Source organism: Corvus hawaiiensis, chromosome 10, assembly GCF_020740725.1.
Source record: "Corvus hawaiiensis isolate bCorHaw1 chromosome 10, bCorHaw1.pri.cur, whole genome shotgun sequence".
NCBI classification, from domain to species: Eukaryota; Metazoa; Chordata; class Aves; order Passeriformes; family Corvidae; genus Corvus; species Corvus hawaiiensis.
In genome coordinates, this window is record NC_063222.1 from 11,759,900 (window position 1) to 11,784,611 (window position 24,712).

The window sequence follows — 24,712 nt, forward strand, 5'->3', positions numbered from 1 at the left end:
GGGTGTGAGGATCTTTCCCCAGTAATCCTCCCACCTCTCTGTCCTCAGAGCCTCTTCCACTGGAACTTCTTTAACTTAAACCCATGTCGTGCCAGAGATCTGGCCCCTTGTGTCTGGTCATATTAGTTCAAGGATATTTTTCTAGATGGGTACTCAGAGAGTATCCATCAGAGGGTACTCGGATAGTAACCTAAAAGAAGTTACTATGAGATTTTCGTTTGCCTCCATTTGCACTCAGCACATCAGTTTTCCTGTAAAAGGAGGATGATTCAAATTGACTGTTCTTTCCTTAATTATCCAAAGCCTTGCTTTTTCTGCCTTTCCAGGCTTGTGCCAACTCACAATAACTTTTAGCCTCAGTGAATAGTACAGAACAGCTTGATTGCAAATAACTTGTAATTATTTCTCAAATACCCTTTTCTTTTTTTTCTTTGCCTATTCAGTGTTATCTGGAAAAATCAGGGACATCAGTTACTCATTCTTTAAAAAGACTAGGATGTGAAATTCAAAATATAGGAGAGCACGAGGCCGGGCATTCAGGAGGAGACATTCACTTTGTAATGTTTTTAAGTTTTTGGAGACCTTTTCACTGTAGGAAAGGGTAGTAGGCCAGGTAGATGTACAGAGAAGCGAGGGCTGTGAAGGAGAAAACCTGGAAGTCAGTCTGCTCTGGAATGAGGCAGTTTGGGTAGGGAGTCTCTGCGCCATGCTGATACTCCAAAGGTTTTGACATATCCTGGCACCTCTGGGTCTGCCTTTGTCCCAGTGCTGCAGAGCAAAGGATTGGCAGCCCCTGCTGTGCTGGGAGGAGGCTCTGGCAGCAAGGCACTGTGCTCTAGGCTGGCTTTTGTGAGTCCCAGGAAGGTATGGCAAGCCTGGCATAACGCAGAGTGTAAAGGCCTGTGGTGTTGGGGCTGGGAGTTCAGTTTTGTGGCCCAGATACACAGCCCTGAGCTGACCCTGGGAGCAGAATGTCTCCAACCACAGTGCCTGTCAGCTGCAGTGGTTGTACTGCTGGAGTAATGCAGAACAGGATTTAACTGCAGGCCCCAATTCTGCTCTCTGTTGTACTGAGGTTTAATTCTGTAGTATCACTCCTAGAGCCACTAGCTCTCCACCACTTTGAATTAGAGCAGAAATCAATCATTTTAAAAGCCAAAAGAAGTCATAGCCAAAAATAAAGGGACCTGAATACTTTTGAGGAAGTCTCCTTAATCATAGCCTTGAGACATACAAGTGGCATGTCAGTATTATTTTATGACACTGACTTTTAGTCCTTTCATTTTCTGTATAGTTTTGTCCTTTTTAAATGCCCAAATAATTTCCAGTAAGAGCTAATAGATTCAGGAGGGCGAAGAAATATGTACTGCTTGAAACCATTATGCTAAAACCACCTATTGCCTGTTTGAATTAATCAGATGGTTCTTTTATTCCTTCCATGTGCTTCCCTTCTTTTAGAGCAACCTTTAGGAAAGGAGGAGGGAAAGGCCTTGTGTCCGTGAGGACGATGCTGTTTTGAGAGCCAGTTTTTTTCTTGAGAGAAATACATTCTCTGATGTTACTTCGAACTATCGATGATGTTTCAATAATCACTTGTTAAGATGCATCTTTGAGTGTATATTTTATGGCTATTCACAGTGTAGGAATATTTGCCTTCAAATATTCTTGGAGAAGAAAAGATGCATGTTCAACACTGCAATAACTATATTTAATTTTTTTTTTTGTTTTCTACTGTTCCTTTCCAATGATAGGAAGCCCTGTGCAAGTTTTGATATAAACAAATTAAAATAAAACCCTTGTATAAAAAACCTTAGAGCCTAACCTGACAAAAGAGAAATATTGAAAAGTGGCATTAAGGGGTAAAACGGCAGGTGAGGCCCTGTGGCCTGTGAAAAGAGATGAATTAAACTCAGGTCTCCTGAGTGCCGATCTTTTGCACAGTTCAGAGGACTGTGCCTTTTAAAATTCAATTGCACTAAGAATATTCAAACTTCATCTACAGAGATAATGAAATCTGACCCAATATAAGCACTAGTGCACAAATGCACTTAAGATCCTGTGCAACTCTGAGTAACCCCGCTGGCTTTAATGAAATGAACTGCTTGTTCATAGTCTTGAACTTGCACATATATGTATAGGCTCTGTGCTACCCTAGAGCTGGATATTCCCTTATAACTATGTGATCTAAATCAGAATCTGTGCATCTATGATTCAGTATCCAGAACATTCAGGGTTTAATTAAAGAAATTCTATTTCCTTTCACTCCCAGAGGCTCTTTTTGATAGAGGTACCCCCCAAAATAAAGCAAGATTAATTCCTTCTGCATTTAAAGTCACATTTTTAAGAATTTTAAAAAATTTTAGGCCCCAAATCATTCCTCCTTTGAATCTATAGCCTCTTGCAGAAATTGAAAGGGAGGAATTTTCCTGTTACGTGTGGTTTTATTCTCTTTGTTACAGTAAACAGCACAATTCACTGGATTGGTCTGTGAAATGCAAAAGCTGGAAAATACCCAAAGGACAATATAAAATGACAAAATTAATTTTAATTTTTAGATGTTTTCACTCCTTGTACCATGAGCAAATAAGAAACAACAATCTGACAACACCTTTTCATATTTCAGTCTCTCCTTAAAGAATAAAAAAATACTTCAGAAGGATAATACCAGAAGCATTCTGTATTTCCAAAACTAACCATGAAAGGCAGATTATCTGGGTATGTCTGAAAGTTATGCATAACCTTTGCGCTACAGATATCTAATTTCAAAAATGTCATATTCTCCTTCTTCAGTAGGGCATCCATGAGGCTATTTTAAGCACTGTGCTTCTTGCTTCGAGATGAGAACTGGAGTTACTACAGCTACATCTCTTGTTCCCTTTGAAGTTTGTTAGAGCCAGATGATTGCTTGCAAGGAGTGCCCTACTAAACATAGAGAGTTCCTGCCCAAGCAGTGGGAATTCTGGGGAGTTCACTTGTGTTTGCAAGGGTCATTGTGCCTCCAGTTTATCAGCTGTGGTAGTTTGGGTGGTTCTGATGCAAACAAGGAGGTGCTGGCACAGTGTTCCAAGCTCCTGCAGCTGGGGCAGCTCCTGTGGGGACAAAGGACCATGGAGCAGGTGCTGAGCATCATTCCCTGAGCAACCTCCCATGTGCTCAGACTCCTTACAGGCCTGGTGCTGCCTTGTGTTTGTGTGTGTCTGTAACAGAAGCACTCACAAGAGGTTTGTGGTGCACTTTGAGATGGATGTTTGAGGGAGGTTGCACCTGGCGGGGAAAGAAACAGTCTCACCTTTGTTTCTTCTACTTAGCTTTGGATCAGGACCTGTGTGCTCTGATGTACAAGTGGCAGAGTCTCAACACAAGTTACTGGCAACACTTTCATCAAGGACATAGTAATTCATGTTGAAAAGCACTTAATTACTCCATGTTTAGAGCAGACAACACGGCGGTATGTGTATAACTAATATGCCAGCGCTTTGCTTTTCATAGAAGTTTATGTTCCCAGCAGGCACTGAATGCTTTTTCTGCCTGATAAATGTCAAGTACTTTAACAATCTTGCCTGTTCCTCTCTGGAGATTGCCAAATAATTTCGTTTCGTTGGGTGTGGGATCTTGCCAGGGCTTCTGCATTCATGCACATCTATCCCTGACAAATGTTGGTAACATAAGAACTGCACAAATACTCCCTGCTCCTTTCATTAGCCTTGCACAGCTCTGTTTAGCTGCAGGATTTCTGTTACTTTTCCCTGTTATTCTGGGCTGGAGTGGTAGTTCATGATCCATGTTCCATTAACAGGTGTGCTGTAGTGTTCAGCCCTTGCCATGGAGCTGTGTTTCAGAGTAGAAACCTTTGTTAAATAACTGTAAGTGTCTTGCACCTTAGCCTTCTTAAAGATAATTCAGTTTGCCTCCTGAATGTCCTCCCGCAGCTGAGGGAGTTCCCAGTAGGTGTGAACAGTTCCTCTGTTCCCAGTAATGATAAAAAGCCTTCTTTGTTATTTACTCTATCCATTTGCCTGTGTATTTTCTCTAGGAAGTCTTACAGCAGAAAATGTTCATGCTCTGTGCAGCATATAGGAAGCACCTTTTTACCTTTTAAAGTTTGTAAATATTTAAACAATTGAGTTTAAAATTTCAGTTTGAAAAGTCCAATTTGTCAAGAAGGGAAAAAGATCTCAGTAACACATCACCTCCTGGAAATAGATGGTTTAGTAAAATAAACTACAGCAGAGGAAAAATGCTTTAGATAGCAAATGGAAAATAAGTCACCTTGTCATGTTTTACTGTCTTATACAGCAAGACTGGGTCATTTGACCTTTTTGTTGATAATGTCACCAATATATTCTAGGCTAATGCTACATATCATGCAATGGCAGATGAGGCTCTGTGTGTCACTGTGGTACTTAATTTCAACCCATGCAAAAATACAAGACCAGATGGCAGAATGTCAATCGTTTTTCCTTGACATTTCTCATTTCCTTGTTTGTAATGTAATAACCTGTGGATGTTGTATATGGGATCTCCAGTGCCTAAGGACAGGCTTAGACCATGTCTCAGAACCTCTTCAGTTGGATAAAAATTGTGAAAATAGAATGAGGGAAGAGGAAAATATGATTTTTCTAGCAATTTAAAAACACAGTACTTGTGACCACTTTTGGCTGTTTTAAGAAAAAATATCAGTTAACATTAGCCTTGAATGACCACAGCACATTAACATTCATCCAGATAAAGACATCAAAGAATGGGGTTGTGGCTGTAAGACAGAGCACATTCTCAGCATGACACCTGTGGCACAGAAGATGTAAAAGGCAGCACTGGGAATAGGGATCTGAGGAAGCAGAGGAGCAGCAAATGTTCCTTTCTCAGGTATCCATTAGTTATGGCAGTGTGATGCACAGGGAACTGAAGACTGTGAGAAGCCTTTGTATACAAAATACACAATTTTCAAATGCAGCTAAATTAGAGTTCAGGTCATGTATGTGTTCACAAATGATAGGCAGTTTGTGCCAGTTTCATTGACTATCTTCATTTTAATGCCAGCAATCTGAATAAGATTGCTTTTGACAGGGTTGTAAATCAGATTAACAGAGGTTGGAGAGAGGACTGAGATCATGTTTATGCTAGTAGAATATATACAAACATAATATACAAATAAGAGACTAAACAGAAATGTAATCATGATTTAGCTGGAAGCAGGCAAGAAAAATCTGCTGGTACTGTCAGATACATCACAAGTAATATTTTCTGCAAAACCCAAATGATTCTGGTAGCCTACATCTTATTCCCAGAAGTCTAGCCTAATACAGTCAAGAAAATTAACTTGGGTTAATTAAAAAGACAAATTTAAAATGCATTAGGACATACCCACATAGTGAAAAACTATCTAGCTACCAAACACCCTTATCTGTGGTAGTTTTGGCATGTCCCTAGCCTGCTGCAAAGTGGAACACATTAATTGGAACCATCATGAAAGTGTAATACAATTTTTTGAGTCTTTTTTTTTCTTTTAATTCTGGCAAGATTTCTTTTGCTTTTTGTTCTGTTGTACCTTAGTTATGTGTTAAGCTAAAACAAATGCTGCTGACAAAGAGTAGTCTCATTTCTTTGTATACATACACATTCACAGCTCCTTATTCCTGGACAAAACTTGTTTATCATCTGCCTTTACTGCTATGCCTTGTGGGAATTGAATAGAAGTTATTTAGCAGATCAAAACAAAAGTGTGAGAAAGTGATAACACTGTTTGAATCCTCCTCTGATAGTGACCAAATCACGTTAGTAAGGTGCTTTAATGCAGGTGTCTTCCAGCTCTGAGCCAGCGTCCTCCCAGACTCAAAATGCTGTCTTTGAGCTGGCAGAGCACTGCCTCACTGCTGGCTTTAGTAATATGTTTAAGGCTGTTTCTAAAAGAGGTTTCAACTCCATGAATGCTGCCTGCCTGGTTTAATGTCAGACATTTGCTGACTGTTTGCTGATGGGTCAGCAGAAGAAAATTTCTGGAAATTTCTTCGAGCGTTGAGTTCAAAGTGGCAGATATGCAGCAGTGAATTACAAGGAGCAACAAAATTTGGAAATGCAGGAAAGCTGCCATTGTAACCTGGCCACTAGTTTAGTTTTGTGTGTTTGTTTGTCTGTTTGAACTGGGGAACTTACCAATGAGGTATCAACTACCTTCTAGAAATATAAACTAGGTTTAGTGTATGTGATAAATTTTGTTTCTGAACAAGTTTGTTGAGTCTGCTTAGGATAAAAACTGACTTCACTTAAACATTTAATGAGGCATTTTATTAACCCTAACATTTAATGAGATGTTTTATTAGCTCTTTATGCAAAGTGAACAAAATGCAATTTGCATGAGTTTCTTCATTGTTTAATTCATAAAGGATAATTTCCAAGAAACCCTTGACCTCTAATTTCAAATGAATTTCATCTCAATCTTTTGAGTTATAATTTCTAAACCAAGGTTTCTTTAAGTAACCTGTGTGGAAAGGATCCGAATCTGTGAGATACTTTGTTATTCCTTGACTTCACAGAAATCTCATTAACAATAGAATAGAGTCAAGATAAATCACTAGGATTATCTCAACAGCAGATTTTACAGTGTGTGTATGAGTATTTTCTTTCTCAGTTAGTGATGACACAATCATTGTGCTTCATGCAAGAAGTTACTGTAAATAAAAAGGTCTTCATTCATCACTTTGTCACTGCAGAGTTACATCAGTGTCATTCCAGTATGACTGTCCAGGATCTTAACTGTTCTCTTGGAGCCAAAAGGAGTTCATTTTGACACTAGTGTTATGTCATTGGCAACTCTTTTGGTCTTTAAAATCCCACAGTGATATTTGAAAAGCATAATATTTAAAAATGGAAAGTCCCCTGTCCCAAAGAGTTTGGGAAAGAACAGATGTCTCGGAGGAAGGGAAGTGCTCACTAGTTACTTAATCCTGGAGTGTCAGAGCATTCTGGGGGAAGTCTAGGAGTGTTTTGAATCGAGTGTTATTTTTATAGTGTTCTATTGATGTAATACCAGAGAAAACCAGCAACAAGCTGGTCTCAGGAAATCCATTCCAGAATTATGACACTCTAACAGAGACCCTATAGTTGACGAAGTGTGTTACAGGCTTCTGACTAGTTCATGTTTTGTTCTGTTTTCAGTGTCAGCCAAACCAAGACCTCACAGTGATGAGTACACAAAGAAGATTCCACCTCCTAAGCCGAAACGAAACCCAAACACACAGCTAAGCACATCTTTTGATGAAACATATATCAAAAAGCATGGCCCTATGAAGACAACACTCACTAGGGATGCCTCGCTCTCGCAGGTCAGCAGTCCTGCTCCAGATACAGAGGAAGAAGAGCCTGTTTATATTGAAATGGTTGGGAATATTCTCAGAGACTTCAAAAAAGATGAGGATGACCAAAGCGAAGCAGTCTACGAGGAGATGAAATACCCTATATTTGATGATGTAGGCCAAGATTCAAAATGTCAATGTGAATATGACCATCACACTTGTTCTTCTCAGTGTGCTACTCCCACAGTGCCTGACTTAGATTTCACCAAGTCTTCAGTGCCATCCACTCCCAAGGGCTTGCTTTGTGACATACCCCCGCCATTTCCAAACCTGCTTTCTCACAGACCTCCACTACTGGTGTTCCCACCAGCACCAGTGCAGTGTTCCCCAAATTCTGACGAATCTCCTCTAACTCCACTAGAGGTCACAAAGCTTCCTGTTTTAGAAAATGTGTCTTACATCAAACAGCAAGCTGGAGCTTCTCCATCTTCACTGCCACCTCATACACCAGGACATCAAAAACTGGAGAAAGACCAGACAGTATCTCATGGAACTAGCACCCCTGGGCACACCTCCTCACCTCCTCATCCTTCTACCTTATACAGAACGCAATCTCCACACGGTTATCCTAAAAGTCACTCTGCCTCACCTTCTCCTGTCAGTATGGGTAGGTCTCTTACCCCCTTAAGCCTCAAAAGACCTCCACCTTATGACTCTGTACATTCAGGAAGTCTCTCAAGAAGCTCTCCATCAGTGCCTCATTCTACAGCCAGAAACACATTGCAAGAAGGAGGAAAGATGGTCAGTGTCTCGGTCAGCACCTACGGGTCATCATCTCAGAGCAGTTCCCGTTCTCGGACACCCACCAGTCCTCTGGAGGAACTAACCAGCCTCTTCACCTCAGGACGAAGTCTCCTGAGGAAGTCCTCCAGTGGCAGAAGATCTAAGGAACCTGCAGAAAGTAAGTCCTTGATGTAATTCTTCCTCATTCTTCTTTGTATAATAATATCTGCCACTGTATTTTACTAAATTGAGTGTTTGAAAACATTAAATATCTCAGAAGTCTGAATTCCTTACATAAATTTCTTGTAATGAAAAGAAATATTATTATTGATAAAATTGCCCTCGTCTTCATACTGTTACATTTTTAAGGTTTTTAAGTATGTATACTGCACTGCAGAAGTACAATTCATGGCTTGGTCTTGTAAAAAAAGTCAGTTTTCATTAATTTTTCCACAGCTGTAAAGGTTCCATGGGAGTTGGGATCTTCCCACCATGTCACATGCTTTCTTACTTGATGGATGCTAAGACAATATAAGCAGCTTGCGGCAAAATAACCGAACAGTAGCTGTTGAGGGTTATTTGCAAAGATCCACTGATTGCCCTTAACTTCACCAGAAATCCTGGAAAATATGATGGCAACCAGAGGTACCAGCTTAACCTTGGTTAAGCCTTGGGCAAAGGTTAATGTCAATGATCTTGGAGGTCTTTTCCAACCTAAATGATTCTGTGATCCTGTGTAAACCATTCCTCTCCTTCCATGTTGTGCCATGGAATATCTCTTTCAGTTGGACTGAAAGATGGTTGGGAGGTTGTGCTGTGAATTGATCTGAAAATCAACATGCCCTGTAATGCACATAACCTATAAACCCATACAGGAAGAAAAGCACAGAAGGAGACTGTGCAGGAAAACCTTAAGCCAATATTGACTTGTCATATGCTGTGTCATAAAATCAATGTTCCATATGCATTCAGGTTTACACCATGTACACCATGTACTTCTGAGCTAGTGAAATATGGAAACTCCTTTTGAAATCAATAGGAGTCACATGTGTGAAAGCAGAACCTGGCACCAGTATTTCTGTTGCAGAAATACTCTGTTGCAGAAATGTTCCTGTTCAGTGGGTGTCCTGCAGTGGAAGGTCGTTCTAACACCTCCTGTCTCACTGCAAAGCAGACTTGGGATGCTTTCTCCTGCACTTAAATAAAATCTATTTATGACTTTGAATTCTTGACACCTGCCTAATGGAAAAGCTGTCTTTGGAGAGCAGCTGATCTTGTGTTTGTGTAGGCACTATATTGTGGCTATTGACAGCTCTAACATATTCAATATGGTATGATAAACTGCACTGGTTTATACCTGATAAAAGAGAGTGTTCTGGTTTCCAGACTGCTGTATCACTACAGAAGGGAAGTGAATTCCACACTGCATTTCTGGTTGTGTTTGTGCCACTCTGTTATGTCACTCATTGCAGTGCGGTCACAGCACTTTGGGTCATGCTCAGGGTGCTCAGCAGGATACCCCCTCTGGGTTTCCATGGGCAAAGTTGTCTGCCTCGCACCCCTGCAGCTGAGTGAGGACATGCCTGTGTGTAAGAATGGAGAAGCTTGGTGGCAATGGGTTGGGTTGGCCTACAACACATACCTCCTGACTCACAGACTCCACTTCTCCAGCCTCGGTATTATTCTTATTTATCTCTGTGCACATCAGGAATAACGACTCTGCAATCAGAAGGTGAAGGTGAGAATACAGTTAGCAAGATACTGAGAATACTAGTTGGTGCAGCAGTTTGCTTAATTTGCCTTTAGTTTTTCATGGCCTGCAGTCATTAATCCTGTTTTATGAAAGTCTCAGCTCCATGATTCAGTAGGGTTTCATTAATTGATTTCGGTAGTAAAAATACAGTAACACCAGATTTGGGTGCTGGATGAAAGTAAGTTTGTATCTAAAAGGCCAGATGATTCTTGTAATTGGGAACAATTATGAGCTATGTGATGTGACATTTATAAATAATTTCAGTGAAGTGCTAGGGAGATTTTGGCAGGTAATACTGAACATTATTAATCATTCTTCTCATTCAGAAGTGAGCACAAATCCACTATAAACCCCATGCTACACCAGATATACCCGGTGACGTTTGTATGCTCACCAGTGTAAGCAAGTTTGGAACCTGGAGAAATTCCTGCCATGACCATTGCAAGTCCTGGGAAATTTCAGCATATCTGTGCTGCTGTCTCATACCTATCTCCAGAATATGTTTTCTATATTCTACTTGACTGAAATTGGATGCAAAACTTTGAAAGGACTCTTCACCGATAAATTTAAACTAAATCTTGCCCTTCAGATCTGTACCGAGAACAGCTTTGTTGGCCTCTCAAGGAGCATTCTCTTTGCTCCTTAGGAAGTAGAAATGTGCTCCTTATTGGCCACAAATGGTAAGAACAAGAGAGATATGAAATTGAAATTATGATCATTCACTTTAAGAAGAACACATTCATGTTATAAATAGACACCAGTGGTGAAAAGACTCTGGAGTGCAGCTGTGTTGAGTAAATGAACAGACTGCCCATCTAATCCGATTGTAATTTGTCTGGTATTTACAGTATGACTTAATCCTGTGGGATTACTGCCCTGAGCAAGAATCAGGTTTGTATTCAGATATTGCAGAGGTAGAAGACACTCTAAGATTTTCAGAAAACACATACAGGTCCAGCTTTATGTCTTGCAATTCTATATTGAAATGATCCACCATAAAGAATCTAAACTGGGAGATTTGAACATGGCATTTCACCAGACTGCCACATTTACATGTCATGATTTACATGGTGATAGACAGGGGAGGCTGGGCTACTCGTCTGATATGTTAAAGAAACTGTGCTCCTACAAATCACCCTGGAAGCCTAAGGCACTCACACCATTCTGGTTTGTTTGTTTGAAGCAGTGGGAGAGCAAACACAGAGTGAGGCTAACTGGGACTGCCCCCTCAGGGTGATTTGTTCTCAGAATACAGAAAGGTTTCCAGAATCTAGAGGATAATAAGCACGAAAAAAAGAAAGTATAGGACTCTTACAAAGTCATGCTAGGAATTAAAAATATTTGCTCCTAAAATGTAAAATTATTCAGACCACATCTCAAGCAACTTTCTCATTGAACCTTCCAAGACTCTGCCCCCTGTGACTTGTCTAAAGTTCTCACTACCATATGCTAGTATGAAAGAAAAGCACAATACTAAATTTTATGTTCAGGTGAGTTGATTTGGAAAATATTTCAGCAATTACAGAGATAATTGTCTCATCTTTATGGTTACTGCAACTGATTTTGTGGAAATTTGGCATCTAAGTCCAAACTACCAATTTATTTGTTGGCTTTTAATTTGTGTCCTTTTTGAGTGGTTTTTTTTTGGTTGGTTGGCTGGGGTTTTTTGTTTTGGTTTTGTTTTGATGAGGAGGTGGAACTACACAAAAACGATTTCTGCTCAAAAGCTTTAGTATAAAAGTAAAGCTGCCCTTTTAGCTTTTCTGTATTTTTTACTTCACTTTTCTGTCATTTTTTGCATTATTGAGAAATTGGGATAAATCAGTGATACTAGGGAGCCTCAGAGCCATGTCCTCTGAGGATATGATCTTTGATTGAAGCTCCAAACACTGCTGAACACACTCAGCATCCACTGGCTGCAGCTGTGATGTGCAAATCTGGATTTTATAAGCAGCTCACTTATTGTCCTGTTTTCTAAAAACCCTCTTGTATGCTGTTAACATCTTAAATATACATTACAGCACAATTATGAAAGTGGGGAGAAAAGAACAAAGAAAAGTAAATTGTAAGGCCAAATCAGACATGAAAAAAAGTTGGTGGAACATTATGGAAAAAAAAATGCAAAAAGATGGAGACAGCCCTTCAGAAAACTGAAGAAAGGTGTAGAACAGGAAGAATGTGAAAGAGCAGAAAAGATAGATATTACTAATTGTCATTGACTGTTCCTTAATCCTTCCTGCTTTTGTGTGGGGTAATATGGCAGTGTGCCCTAACACTTGGCAGACCCCTATGAAATACAGTATTAGTCCTCAGAGGTCAGAGGGAAACTGTTTAAAGGGTACCAACACTGCCAGGTGTCCTTGGGCTGCTGCACTGTGCCCTTTTCTGATGCAGCTGGAAGGTGTTTAAGTATGGCCACTCAACCCAGCTGTGTGGAACCACACAGAGTCCCTTTGTTGTCACTGTGCACGCTGAGTGTCTGTGTTACCTGTGTCCTTCAGTGGAGAGGGCTTTATGGAGGGAGAGGAAATAAATGGTCTTAAGATTTTCTGGAGCTGTATTTGCTGCTTCTGTCATTTCTGCACCATAGAAACACACTGTACTCCATGAGAAACTAGCACTGGAGTCATGTGCCTGAAGACATCCCCACATCCTACAGCACAGAAGAGAGGCTGCTGTGCATTTGCACTGCACTGGCTTTCAGGCTGTGTGTGGCTCCAAGGCTTTCTTTGTGAGATGGTCCTGTAAATCCTTGTCAGGACCAGCCTTTTTTTCTGTATATTGATTGTTTCCATTTGTTAAGGTTTCCGTTGCCTCACAGTTTCCTGGGAACTTCATGCCAGTTTTGAGTGATTATTGCAAACATTCACCCTAATGAACTGCACAAGAGAGCAGTGACCTCAGCTGTGTGGGCACAAGGTGGGAGATCAAAACAAGTGATGCACAGCAGCTCAGGGGTATTTTTCCTAAGCAGCTCTGCAGGGCTTCAGAGCTGCTTTGGCTTTTGCCTACACAGAGTTTCACTCTTCAGCTTCTAGTCACATATAGGGAGGAAATTTGTGAGCGTGCTACTTTGAAAAATCAGTTATAGTGATTGAAAATTGGGATAATTAGTAACATTTCCTGTTCCTGGCTGGCACCCACTGAATTAAGAATCTAAACATATCAAATAGTGTGAGGAGAGGAGCTGAAGGAGCTCAGTTAAAAGAGAGCTCAGGCTGATTTCGGGCAGCTAGTATTGGATGTCCCATTCCTGTCAATGTTCAAGGCCAGATTGGATGGGGCCCTGAGCAACCTGATCTAGTAAATGACATCTCTGCCCATGGCAGGGAGGTTGAAACTAGATGATCTTTAAGGTCCCTTCTAACCTAGGCTATTCTATGTTTCTCAGTCAGCTTTGGGTTTCTTGTTAGATAGAACAATGTGATGGAGAACAGAGTTTGCGAGATGCATCAAGTGAAAATTCATCCTACGTGGGCCCATTTAACCTCCATCTTCATGAATTAAGTCCAGAATGAGGGACATAGGGCAGGATTTCAGTTTATGTATTTCTAACAGAGTAAGAAGGGTGGGATTGGGATGGCATTGTGTGCATACCTTCTCATTTGTATACCTGCTCATCCTCTGGTGTTCTGAGGAGGAAAAGCTTGCCTGCAAGATGAGGCTGGCCATAAAACCCATTATAGATATTTCATTAAATCCATTTCTCAACTTCTGCACAGCTGAGTCAGCATTAAAGACTAAAATTTGAATGCCTACTTTATTTATAACCTCTGGGTTAATTTTTTTTCCATACTTTCATCTAAAGGGATGTCAGCCTAATTCTCTGACCCTTTTCTGCATTGTAGCAATTGATTCTATGTAGTATGAATGTTATATTCAGTTTAATGAGACAGCAACAGCTTTTCAGAAATAATACTGCATAACTGAAGTTATTCCTGAACCTTTGAGCCAGAGGTGTACTGACTTCTCCATCACTGGAGAAGCATCCATTTCCCTAATATAAGATTTTGTAATCTGATGAGCTATGATATGTGTGGGATTAAACGAGGTGATCAATACAGGCACATCTCATTTAACAGTCCTGAAAGTAGATCTGAAAGCAAACACGCAGTGGGAGCAGGGGAAAGTGCCAGAGGAAAAGGTAAAGAAAACCTGAGCTTTGAAGAGAATGACACTCATCCACTCCTGGAAGGATATGATTTTACCACAGTTAATTCCATTTAGTTAAACCCGAAGAGGGCTATGTTGCTGCATCTATTCTGATCTACAAAGATATCAGCAAGCCAAGGAGTTGCAGCATCAGAAATACTTCTTCAGGTGCTCACTTGTGAGTGCATATTTGGGGCAAGAGCTGTGGACACCTGCATCCACAAAGGCCATGATCTTCCTGGCCTGCCAGGGTCACTTGGGCCTCTACAGCTCTGTCCTTCCCTAAGGGACAAGTCTCTTGGGGGCTGCGCCATGATGTGGGACATCACTGAAAATGCCTGAAGTGTACACATAGGGATGACCACACGTGGTCAGCATCCTTCAGGAGCCAAATTTCTGGGAAAAAACAAGATTCACTTTGCAGTTCAGTGGTCTTGAGTGCTCCTTCAGCCATGCCTGCTGTTGTCCTTCCTCAATAGTCCTTAGATGCCTAGAAAGGGAAGGTGTGCACTGGACTAAGTATTTTGGGCTGGATCAGCTAATCCAGCCAGCTGGAGACTCTTGTGAAAGCTAACATGTGTTCCCCAATTAGCAATCACAGATAATAATTGGAAAGAAAAATCATAATGTGTCAGTAAGGTCTTTCAGCTAAGCCCACAAAAGGCAGGAAAACATTTCACCTGGGCTTGTTTACTCTGAGGGGGAAGGAGTGAACTGCAAAGCAAAGGTACAAAGGGGAAATGTGCAGAAGCACCCACAGCAGCCCTGTGGCACCTTGCACATCCCTGTGTGATAATTCCATGTCACAGCTCCACCATCACTGCCCCATTTTGCATTGCACGCCAGCAATTCCATCCTTTCTTGGCATCAGGGGTAATGTCAGGTTTAAGAACTTGTTTCCAATGGATAAATCAATGGACACCTGTTCCTTGATTGAAATGCATGCTATGTGTTTGTTGTCTTGCTGCTTTCACACAAAAGTAAGTATGGCCATTTTAAGGGCATTTAGTCGTTCAAGTCAGTGATGGTGGGAGGTTCCTCCATACTTAGAATGAAGGAATGTCTTTGTTAGACGCAGTTATTAAAACAGAAAACAAGCATTTTGAGATGATATGCAATACTTTTGCTAATTGGTACCATGGCATTGTCTCCCCTTCTAATTCAGCAATTTAGGCTCATCAGGAAATCAGGCCCTCCTGGGATTCTGAGGGTATGCAGAAGCATTCAAGAAGACATAATTTCATAAATAATTGCTCAGGTTTTTCTGGAAACAGCTGCTGTCTCTGATTGATGTATACAGATTTATTTATTCCTTCTGTTTATATTACTTGACTGCTTGATACAATTTCTTTTTCTGAAGAAGAAATAAACTTGTAAGGGGTAAAAAAGAAAAAGAGATAAAGCTATTCTCTCTCTGTTATGTTTCAAGTAAAAGATGGTTTCAGGTAAAGAAATGAAAAAGACATCTTCTCTTTAGGTTTAATGTACAGTAAGATGTGAGATATCTGGAAGTTGTTAAAAATAGAGGGTGAAAAATGCCTTAAATTCACTTACTGGCACCCACTTCGCTGTGTTGTAAACAAGCAAAGGAACATGTGCTGCACTTAAGGATGTGGATAATGATAATAGGTTCTCAGTTTTAAGTGCCATTGATTTTCCCCACTCCCCTGAACAGAGCTTTCTAAGCCAGAGAAATATCTTGACCTTTAGACCAAATCCTCAGCATTTATAAATCACCACTTTTTATTTGAAATAGGGAGAGGTACTCCAGTTTATACCATCTGTGTCTCTGGCTTCAAGAAAATAAATGTGTCCTTGGTGACTAGAACAGCTTGTATTCAAAATGGTGCAGTGATACAGCAGGATGCTGAATTTGAGAGTTTATTGCCTTTCTGTTTCAAGCAGGACCACACAATTTATGACCAATTTATGTATGCTCAATCTTAATGGCAAGAAATGTTTAATCTAGTGATGTTTTCCAGAAGCATAGATTGGCTTCAACAAAACTGCTAAATACATTTTCTTAAAATTTCCCACTGTGTTTTTTTCAGGGGATGTGGTGTCAGTGTGGGGTATCAGGTCCTATTGTGAAAGAACTAAGGAAAAAATAAAAAAAGAGAGTAGGAATGAAACTACTGTGATTTAATAGAATGGTGCAGGGTTATTTATGTAGCCTCCACTCAGGAAGTTGGCACAGACACATCGGATGAAGCTGGCTGGGCTGGCAATGCCAGTGGCTTGAGAGGACAAGCTGCCAGCTCTTTCAGAACTTCTCTTTATAACCAAGCACTGGACCTGAAAATGCATCTTTTTCTGAATTGAGAGTCAGATTTTCTTTGCATTAGGTTTCTAGCGCATTTTTGTTGGTTAAGTCCTAAAGTAAAACTAGAGATAATTAGTAGGAAGGTCTGTGTTTATTTTTAAGAACAGTGTTCATAAAACACTTTGAACCCCATTTGACATTTTCCACAGGCAAGTGCATAGAGATAGTATTTAAGTTTCTTTGCTTAACCACATCACAGAGACGGAGATCCCAGTGTTGGTTAGGAAAGGTTACAAAACCACCCAGACCACATCACCACCACCAAGGACTGTGAACTTTAGGATGGTGAAATACTATACAAGTTTCAGAGACATTCATAACAGTTTCCTCAAAATTAATTGTGAGAGAAAAAAAAAGTTTTGCAAACAAAACTTGTATTTTTTTCCTCAGTAACTGGAATATCTACATCATAGCTAGAGGAGCTGCTTGAGGTCACTGTTAAATTCTTTTGCATGCCAGCTTATGATCTGAAAACCTATTCAATGATTTCTTGAGCTGCTGTTATTGCATCTTTACAAGGGAAAAAGTTTAAATAAATGCCTTATCTGTTCTTAAAGTGACACAGCTCTAGAATCTCTGTGATTTAAGAGAAGATGGTGGGAACTCTGTGGGGAGTAAAGGAAGGAACAAGGTTGATTCCCTCAGTTCCAAAAACGTCCAGTATTTCTGACTGCTTTTTCTCCTCTTTATATTTCTTAAAATGATTTTACCTTACTGATCTGTGTAACAAACAATACTATCTTGGGCTAAGTGGTTTATAGATACATTTTTAAATTTATAAATACATTTTTAAAGAGCACACTTTTTTGCACTACTCATTTGATTACTGCCTGAGCAAGCTCATTTCTTTAAACCCCATCATTAAAGACCCAATCCAAATGTCCCTGAAGATATAGATAAGATATAGGATCCAATTATAAATTACTACAAGAGGGTCCTCTCCTTGTCTTAGGTTGCCATTCCCTGCAAAACCACTCTGTACTTTGGTTTCTAGAATGTTGCAGTGAATAATATAAACACTGAGTAGTGAATGAACGCATGATATGCTGCACATTTCTGTCAGTGTATTATCTAATCTACCCATAGAGTCACCGAGGTTGGAAAAGACCTTCTGGATGAGGTTCAACCTTTGACCAAACACCACCTTGCAAAGCAAAGCATAGACTGTCATCTCCTGAACCCTTCCAGGGATGGTGACTCCATCACTGCTGTGGGCAGTCTGTTCCAATTCTTGATAACTCTCTCAGTGAAGAAGTTCTTCCTGATGTCCAACCTGAAGTTCTCCTGGTGCAGTTTGAGGCCATTTCCTCATTTGCTCTCATTAGTTGCCTGGGAGAAGGGATAATATTCTGATAAAGAGTCTTAGGCTCTTAATGGAGGAAAAGTAGATCTGCTTCCCCTGCAATTTTCTCTGAACCTTCCAAGACTCTATCAGTAACAAGATAAATCAAAGTGTTGGAAGTAGTTTTATTTAGGTTATACATGTAAATGATTCAAATATCAAACTATGAAATTGCTGGGGTGTACAAACATGCTAGGTATAGATAAGGTGAAAAGTACAGGAACATTGAGGAAATAATTGTGAGGATAATCATGCATATTAAAAAATCAGGTTCCTTTACATTCAATTTTATGTGAAGGTTCACGTTCCTTTCACTCCTCTGAACAGAATTATCCATCCCTAATAATTATTTTACTGTTAAAACAGTAACATGCAATTAGCACTTTATCTGGCATTTAAGAAGGAGTATGGAAAACCATTGTTCTTGTAACTACTCATCTGAAAGAGAGAAACTGTGTGTTTAATTTTGCTGAAGATGGCAATTACTTTATTTTTGTGTGTGAATTTGAATTCATGATTCAAAAAGTACCTTCTTCTAGGAAATCTGTAGCTAATTTACTGCTCCAGCAATGTTTGTGTAATTTGTATGTAGTTTGTATGTGCTGTGACACAGACAGACAGCCTTGTGCCAGCCACAGTAGCTGCTCAGCCTACTTGTGAAGAAAATAATAGTAAGGCCTTGCAGGCACAGTCATCAGCCAGAGCTGTTACAAGACCATCTGCAATTCTACTTATTTCCTCAATATCGGAAGTCTGTGCTGGCATGGCTTCACAGTTGCTTTTCTAGCAAGAATAAAACCAGTTCACAAAATGAAACCTCTAACTAGAATGTGGGGAGGGCCTAAAATAATTAATTCTGTCAAAATGCAGAGAAAGCCAGAACGACATGAAGGTTTTATCCTATAACAGAGAGCATTTACTTGCAGAGCAAAAAATTGCCTGGGATCCTGACCCAGCTGGCTTGTCACAGAGGTTGCACAGCAATATTAGTGTGTGTGTGCCTGGCTCTGTAAAACAGAGCAGAACTCAGATGAAGCCAGTGCTCAGGAAGTGTCAGGATTCCCTTTTGCAGGTAACATGCTGCATAAAAGGAGAGCTGTGCAGTTGGCATGTGTGTTCTAATAATGAAAGGAAAATTTTCTAATTCATTAATGAAACCAATAAAGAGAAATGCATTTATAAAAATGTTTTTCATAAAGCTAGTTAAACCAGAGACAAAATATCCAGGAAAGAAAGCCATTTTCACTTCAACTTTGGTATTTTTATGTGCACATATGAAAGGGAGGGTTTCTGTCCCCAGTTTCCACAATCCATATCCTTCACTGTATCTTCATTTTCTGACTAATATTTACTACTGAATCTGGATAAAAACGTACACTTTAGAAAAAATTAAAGTGTTCAGATTATGGAAAAACCTTACGTTCAAACTCCTGAAATAGTTCAAAGGCTGTTTTCCAGCAGAAAACTTGACAAAAGAGTGTTGACAAGTTTAATATAGCCAGGACTTCTATGAAAGATTGATGTTTTTGAAGTGAAGCTTTGAAACATAAGGTCATGAACTTCCTACAAAAACATTTTTCTTGAAATTTCTCTATACTTCAGCTCTTTTGGCTCACTCTTGCCTTCTGATTTCTTGTCATACTGTGCTAGGATCTGTGCAGGCCCCTCAAACCATGGTGTCTTCATCCAAAGATCAAGGGTATTTTAAGAACCTGAATAACAGAATGAGTGTGAGGTGGAATGAACAGGGCTGAGAAGGAAAGCCTTTAAGTAAGAGTAGGTACCATCCCTTCAAATCAAATGCCATGTAACAGTTGGGCCACCTTTTACAGCTACTGATTTCCACAGTTTCATTACAGGTTTCATTAACAGTGTTTTCTTTGGTCATTATGGAGTTTAGGGTGGGCATGGAAGTCCGTGCTTGTGTGTAATGCATGTTGCTAATTAGTCCAAGGCTAATGGAGTGAAACCAAAGTTTCACAAGCCTGGCACACTCAGACTTTTCAAATTAGGCTTCTTCCTTCTCCTACTTAAATCCTATTTGCTGCAAACAGTCGTAGACCTTGTTCATACCCACCTATGAGTATGAAATATATGTGCACACATTTGGTTTTTTAATTGAAAGCACAGCCTGGATTATCAGCAGATCGGGGTGCAGCTCCCCATGATCAGCTATTCCATACATTCATAGGAATCAGCATGGCTGGCTAGCCCCAGCTAATAACTGCTGGAAGGAAAACCCTTGCTCTGTTGAAGTCAATAACAAAATTCCCTTTGACTTGCTGTAATTAGGTTTTTGCCCAAAAAGGCACCGGAGGACACAGGTTTCTGTTGAGGTTTTTCTAAGTGCAAGTCACCAATTTCCAGCATTCCAAGCTCTGAAAGAAAAATGATAAAAAAGAAAAATGCAGTGAATGTCAGAGAATAAAGTGTTCTGCTTAATTATGTAATTGTGACTAGTCTGAATTAAGTATAAAACTTGTTAATAGAGTGCCAAGAATGCTGTTTGATGTAATGTTGAGAGTCCCAGGACACTGCTTTTATTTGCTTTAGTAGCATATCTGTACAGTGCATATCTTCCACTTAAAAGATCAAGCACAGAGTAAATAATTAAGAAATAATGATGGCCCTGTTAGAAACAGGTGATTGTCATCACTTCTGTAATATATGCCAAAATATGGTCATCTTGGACCAATCATAGAATCACAGAATTAAGGTTGGAACAGACCTCTAAGATCATTAGTTACAACTGTCAGCCCAGCACAACCACCATGTTCACCACTAAACCGTGTCCTCAAGTGCCATATCCACACATTTTTTGAACACTTCCAGGGATGGAAAATGTCTCTCCTTACTCAATAGTAAAAACAGGTTTTCCTTTATTTCAATCAATATACAAGAGGATTTTTCCTCTTACCATAGGACATCAAGCAGTGTTGAATATGTCTTACAATGGTGAATTTTTAAAAACTCGTGTTTTAAGGGACTAATGCTGCCAGACAAAGTATTTTGAAACTTAAAGAATTCTATTTTTTCAACCAGATCATAACTTTCATAATTTTCATTGAATATTTTTATTCTAAAGCTTTGGTTGATAAATCTATGGTATAAATATTTTGGTATAAATCTATCCCTTCTTTTATTAGTTTTCAGTTAGTGGTATTGTGGCTTTTTCTTTTCCTGTCTTGTTTTCCTAACCAGGATTGCACACTTACCAGGTTTGGGACAGCCACAGAAAATCAACCAAATGCATTTTTCTCAGTAATCTCTCTTCTCCCTTTGCTGTCTGTAGCAGGCAGATGTGATCTCCACTGGATTTCACCACATAAAACAGAAAAAAGCCCCATACTGCTCACAAAAACATGTGCTCCATGAACACCAAGAAGCAGTTCAGCCATTTCTTCCTAAATGTTAGATGGTTTCTGAGATTCTTTCAGGCTTTCTATTGATTTTACATGGAACTAGGTCAGAGCTGCTTTTAATTGAACAAGCTGGCTGCTGCAACTCTCACTTAACTGTAAAAAAGGGGTATTAAAAATTGATATGCAAAGCAAACTTCTGCTTAATTAGCAAGCGGATGAAGTCAGAATAGACAAACCACTATAGTTAATAAAAATGAGGATATGGGTTTCACTGACAGTATGATATGCTCTTTGTTTTTTGTTTTTTGTTTTTTGTTTTTTGTTTTTTTTTTAAACACTAAGCATCATCCATGTTTCTTGCATGTGGTTTTAATAGCTGGTTATTTTTCTTTGGGAGAGGTTGGGATAAATTTACTACTGTGCAAATCAGACAACGCACCACACATCAGGAAGTCCATTAAGAGGCGGCTCTAATTCTTAAATGTGTAATAAAGGTAAATAAAAAGCCCTGGGGTGCAGAAAGAAGAAACTCTGCAATTCTCTGAAAGGCTCAGTAGGAAAGGCTCTACATGCAGTGCCTGTGGAAGTGCTCAGTCAGACGGGCACAGGCTGCCGTGGTGCCAGCAGTGGCAGAAGGGACACTGGTGGGGCTGTGCCTGCGGCACGTCTCAGGTTGCTCTGACCATCAAACACACGTGCTGGCTGCAGTCTAATCCTGCATCTGCACCCGTCCAGGTGTGCACTTGGGGTGCTCTGTGCTCCTGCTCCCTCAGCCAGGGCCACGCCCACCTTGCGGCCGGACGAGGTGAGGTCTGATATGTCGAGGCTGGGGGAGATCGGGAGCTCTGGCTCACATCTAAACCCCATCCCAAATGACTTTGCTTTGCACCTGAATGGGAATACTGAATTTTAGACCATTTGCTTCCCCCAGTATGTGAATTCCGCCTAGAGTGATATATTATTTATTTAGGTTTATAACAAGCACAAAGAAAAAAAATGAATAAATTAATAATGTATGGATTAGCTTATACATTTCAGCTCACAGCTGAGAGAGATGGCAGAGAGCAATCCTCGATTTAAGTTCCTTAAGATAATTGCTTTCTTTCTTTCCCCAAAACCCCAAGCAGTAATAAAGGTTCTGCTATTTATCACTTAGCATGGCACTAAGAAGCCACCTGGACCTGAAATTAATTTGTGTTTAAGAGCAGAGTGGCAGACTGGCCGCAGAGTTATACTCATTTGAATGATAGCTTTTTAGGTAAGATGTTTCTGTAGCTGTAATTTCAGTTTTCTTAGGTCCAAGTTACAACGGGCTCCATTTTTTTCTCACTTCCCTGAGCACTTCTAGGTTTTCTAGAGCCACAGCTCATGTGCCAGCATTACCTAGTGCACAGCTATTAGGAGACCTTTCCTAGAGGGGAGATTGTACATGCCAGTTACTTGTAAAATATGTACTTTATAAGAGATTTTAACCATCTTATACTTTAAATGGAAAAGTCTGAGATTCAGGTGAAATAAATAAGAAAAATGCATATCTTTCAATATTGAAATACAATGACAGCTGGAAGTGCTTGAAACATTTGAGTGCCTTTATGGCAGTTTAACCAACTGCGTCCATAAATATTTAAAGCAGTGAATTATTTCTTGAAATTTACATTTTTATGTACCATTTTGGTGGAAGAAGTATTGAACAATAAAGATGCTTTCCATAATAATTTCAGCTTTTCAAAAAGTAGCACTTGACAGTGAAAAGACTTTCTGGTGGCCACCGTAAGATTCAGTGAGCTCCCAGCATAATTTCTTAACTCCAAAGGAAGGTTTTTAACAGTACAAGATAACCTAGATCCAACCTTTGTTTCTGCACTTCCCAAATAAACAAAAAAGAGTTGTGCAGCAGCGAGTTACCTTTCAGCCGTGTGTGTGCATACGTAGATGTGTCTGACTGATAAGAGTTCCTGTTTTCAGTATGGGATCAATAGGGATAAAGTGGCCATTTAAATCCTGCTGTAGCTTTTATAAAGGGTTACTCTGTGTAAAATATCCTGGTTTACTTTTCAGTGGATGGTAAGATCCCCACCCCACAGGTAACCACAGCCAGCAGCTACAGGCATCTTCTGCTCTCTGCCAATGCCTTGTGCCAGGCTGCAGGAGCCAAAACGTGGAGCAGGGAATGTGCTCTTATGAGACAATAATTTGTGCCACTGAGCTTGCTCTGTGGAGCTACATTTGCAGCAGGGAGTAGTTGACAAGATAAAAACATCCAAGTGCCTGGGACACTCAACAAATATGCCAGTGATGGGCTGAGACCTGGAGAAGGAGCATTCTGCATTTCTGAAGCTGTCCTGGGCACACTGGAACTGAAGTGCTCTTTCAGTCAACCGAGAAGTTAGCAGAGTGATTTTTAATGTTTGTTTTTAAATTGAGTTTGATTCCCATTGTCATTTATTAAAGAAGCTGAAATTATTCTAAAATCCTTCCCAAAATATTTGACTAAAATTGAGGCAATAATTTTCTTTTTCATTTTTTCTGTATTCACAAGTGAGCTGGAAATTAATATTACAGAAAACTACATAAAACACTGACATGTTGTTTTCTGTGTATCAGTGTTACTGATAGTGATCACCAAATAATAATGATTCAGGCTCTGTGATGGGTTACATGACATTATAATCTGATTCAATCTGCTTTTCATTTTTAGGATATATTACTTTTCAGATAAACTGTGAACTGAAAATCCCCAAGAAAGGATAGTGGAATGTAAATTTACAAAGTCTAGACAGCCAGCTGAAAACTGATTTTCTACACCTTATAAAGAACTAGACTATAAACCAAATCTTTATTTAGTCTGAATATTTCCACAGTTTCCAGCTGGTTGCAGAGAACTGCTGTGCTTTGATTCGGCTGACAATAAAACTGAGAATGCATAAATCATTTTTATCAGGCAACAAGTACAAATGTTTCTCTGTTAAGTAAACTGAAGTAGATAAATCCTTAGCTCCACACTCAGCCAGAGCATTTCCACTGTGACAAGGGCTGACTGCATGTGTGTGAAATTTCAAGGGGTGGTGTTCAAGTAGTGTCAATGAGGCACACACAGAGAAGGTTTTCACTAAGGTAATCACAGCATTTCCAGGAGCAGCTGGATGACATAGTAAATTAACTCTATTGAATGCTGCATTAATTTGGTTGGGCACTTGCAGGGTCCAATTCTGACTTTTTGAAAACACATCCTAGTCTTTTGGCTTTCTCTTCATTTTGCTGTAAAGAATAAACTGCAATCTAGACACCATCCTGTACTAGTGGGAAAAAGGACTTCATGCATTTCCAAAGAATTTTGAAACTTTGTTTGTATCTTTTCCCAGATAAGTAGTATCTTACAGAAGTGAATGTTATTGGTGTGAAGAAAAAAATCACGTATGATTGCATGCATCTGTTATGTGAAAAAGTACATCAGTATTTTTGATAGCTCCATGCTGTCAACCGAAACAGTTCAAATCCTGGTAATAATTTGGGCTCTCCCTCTCTTTGCACAGCTCTTTGTATTAGCAGGTCTCTCTGTGCAGTCACAGACAGATCTGTGTCACAGACATCTCATAGCAAAGGTCCCTGAAAGGCAGATGTCATGTTATATTGATACAGACTGTTATTCAACCTTGTACCCTGCTGGGGTTACCAGCTAGAAAAAACAAACACTTTGGATTTTCA

The 24,712-nt window shown here is 39.8% G+C and overlaps 1 protein-coding gene across 5 annotated transcripts in view; it reads left to right on the forward strand.

The window, feature by feature from the left end:
* NYAP2 (neuronal tyrosine-phosphorylated phosphoinositide-3-kinase adaptor 2) overlaps nt 1-24,712 on the forward strand; it is a 133,273-nt gene that overhangs the window by 74,441 nt on the left and 34,120 nt on the right. For all 5 annotated transcript variants that reach the window (XM_048314148.1, XM_048314145.1, XM_048314146.1 and 2 more), the window contains one exon: nt 7,156-8,253. In XM_048314148.1, coding sequence (XP_048170105.1) covers nt 7,156-8,253 — 1,098 coding nt within the window. The remainder of the gene's footprint in view (nt 1-7,155; nt 8,254-24,712) is intronic.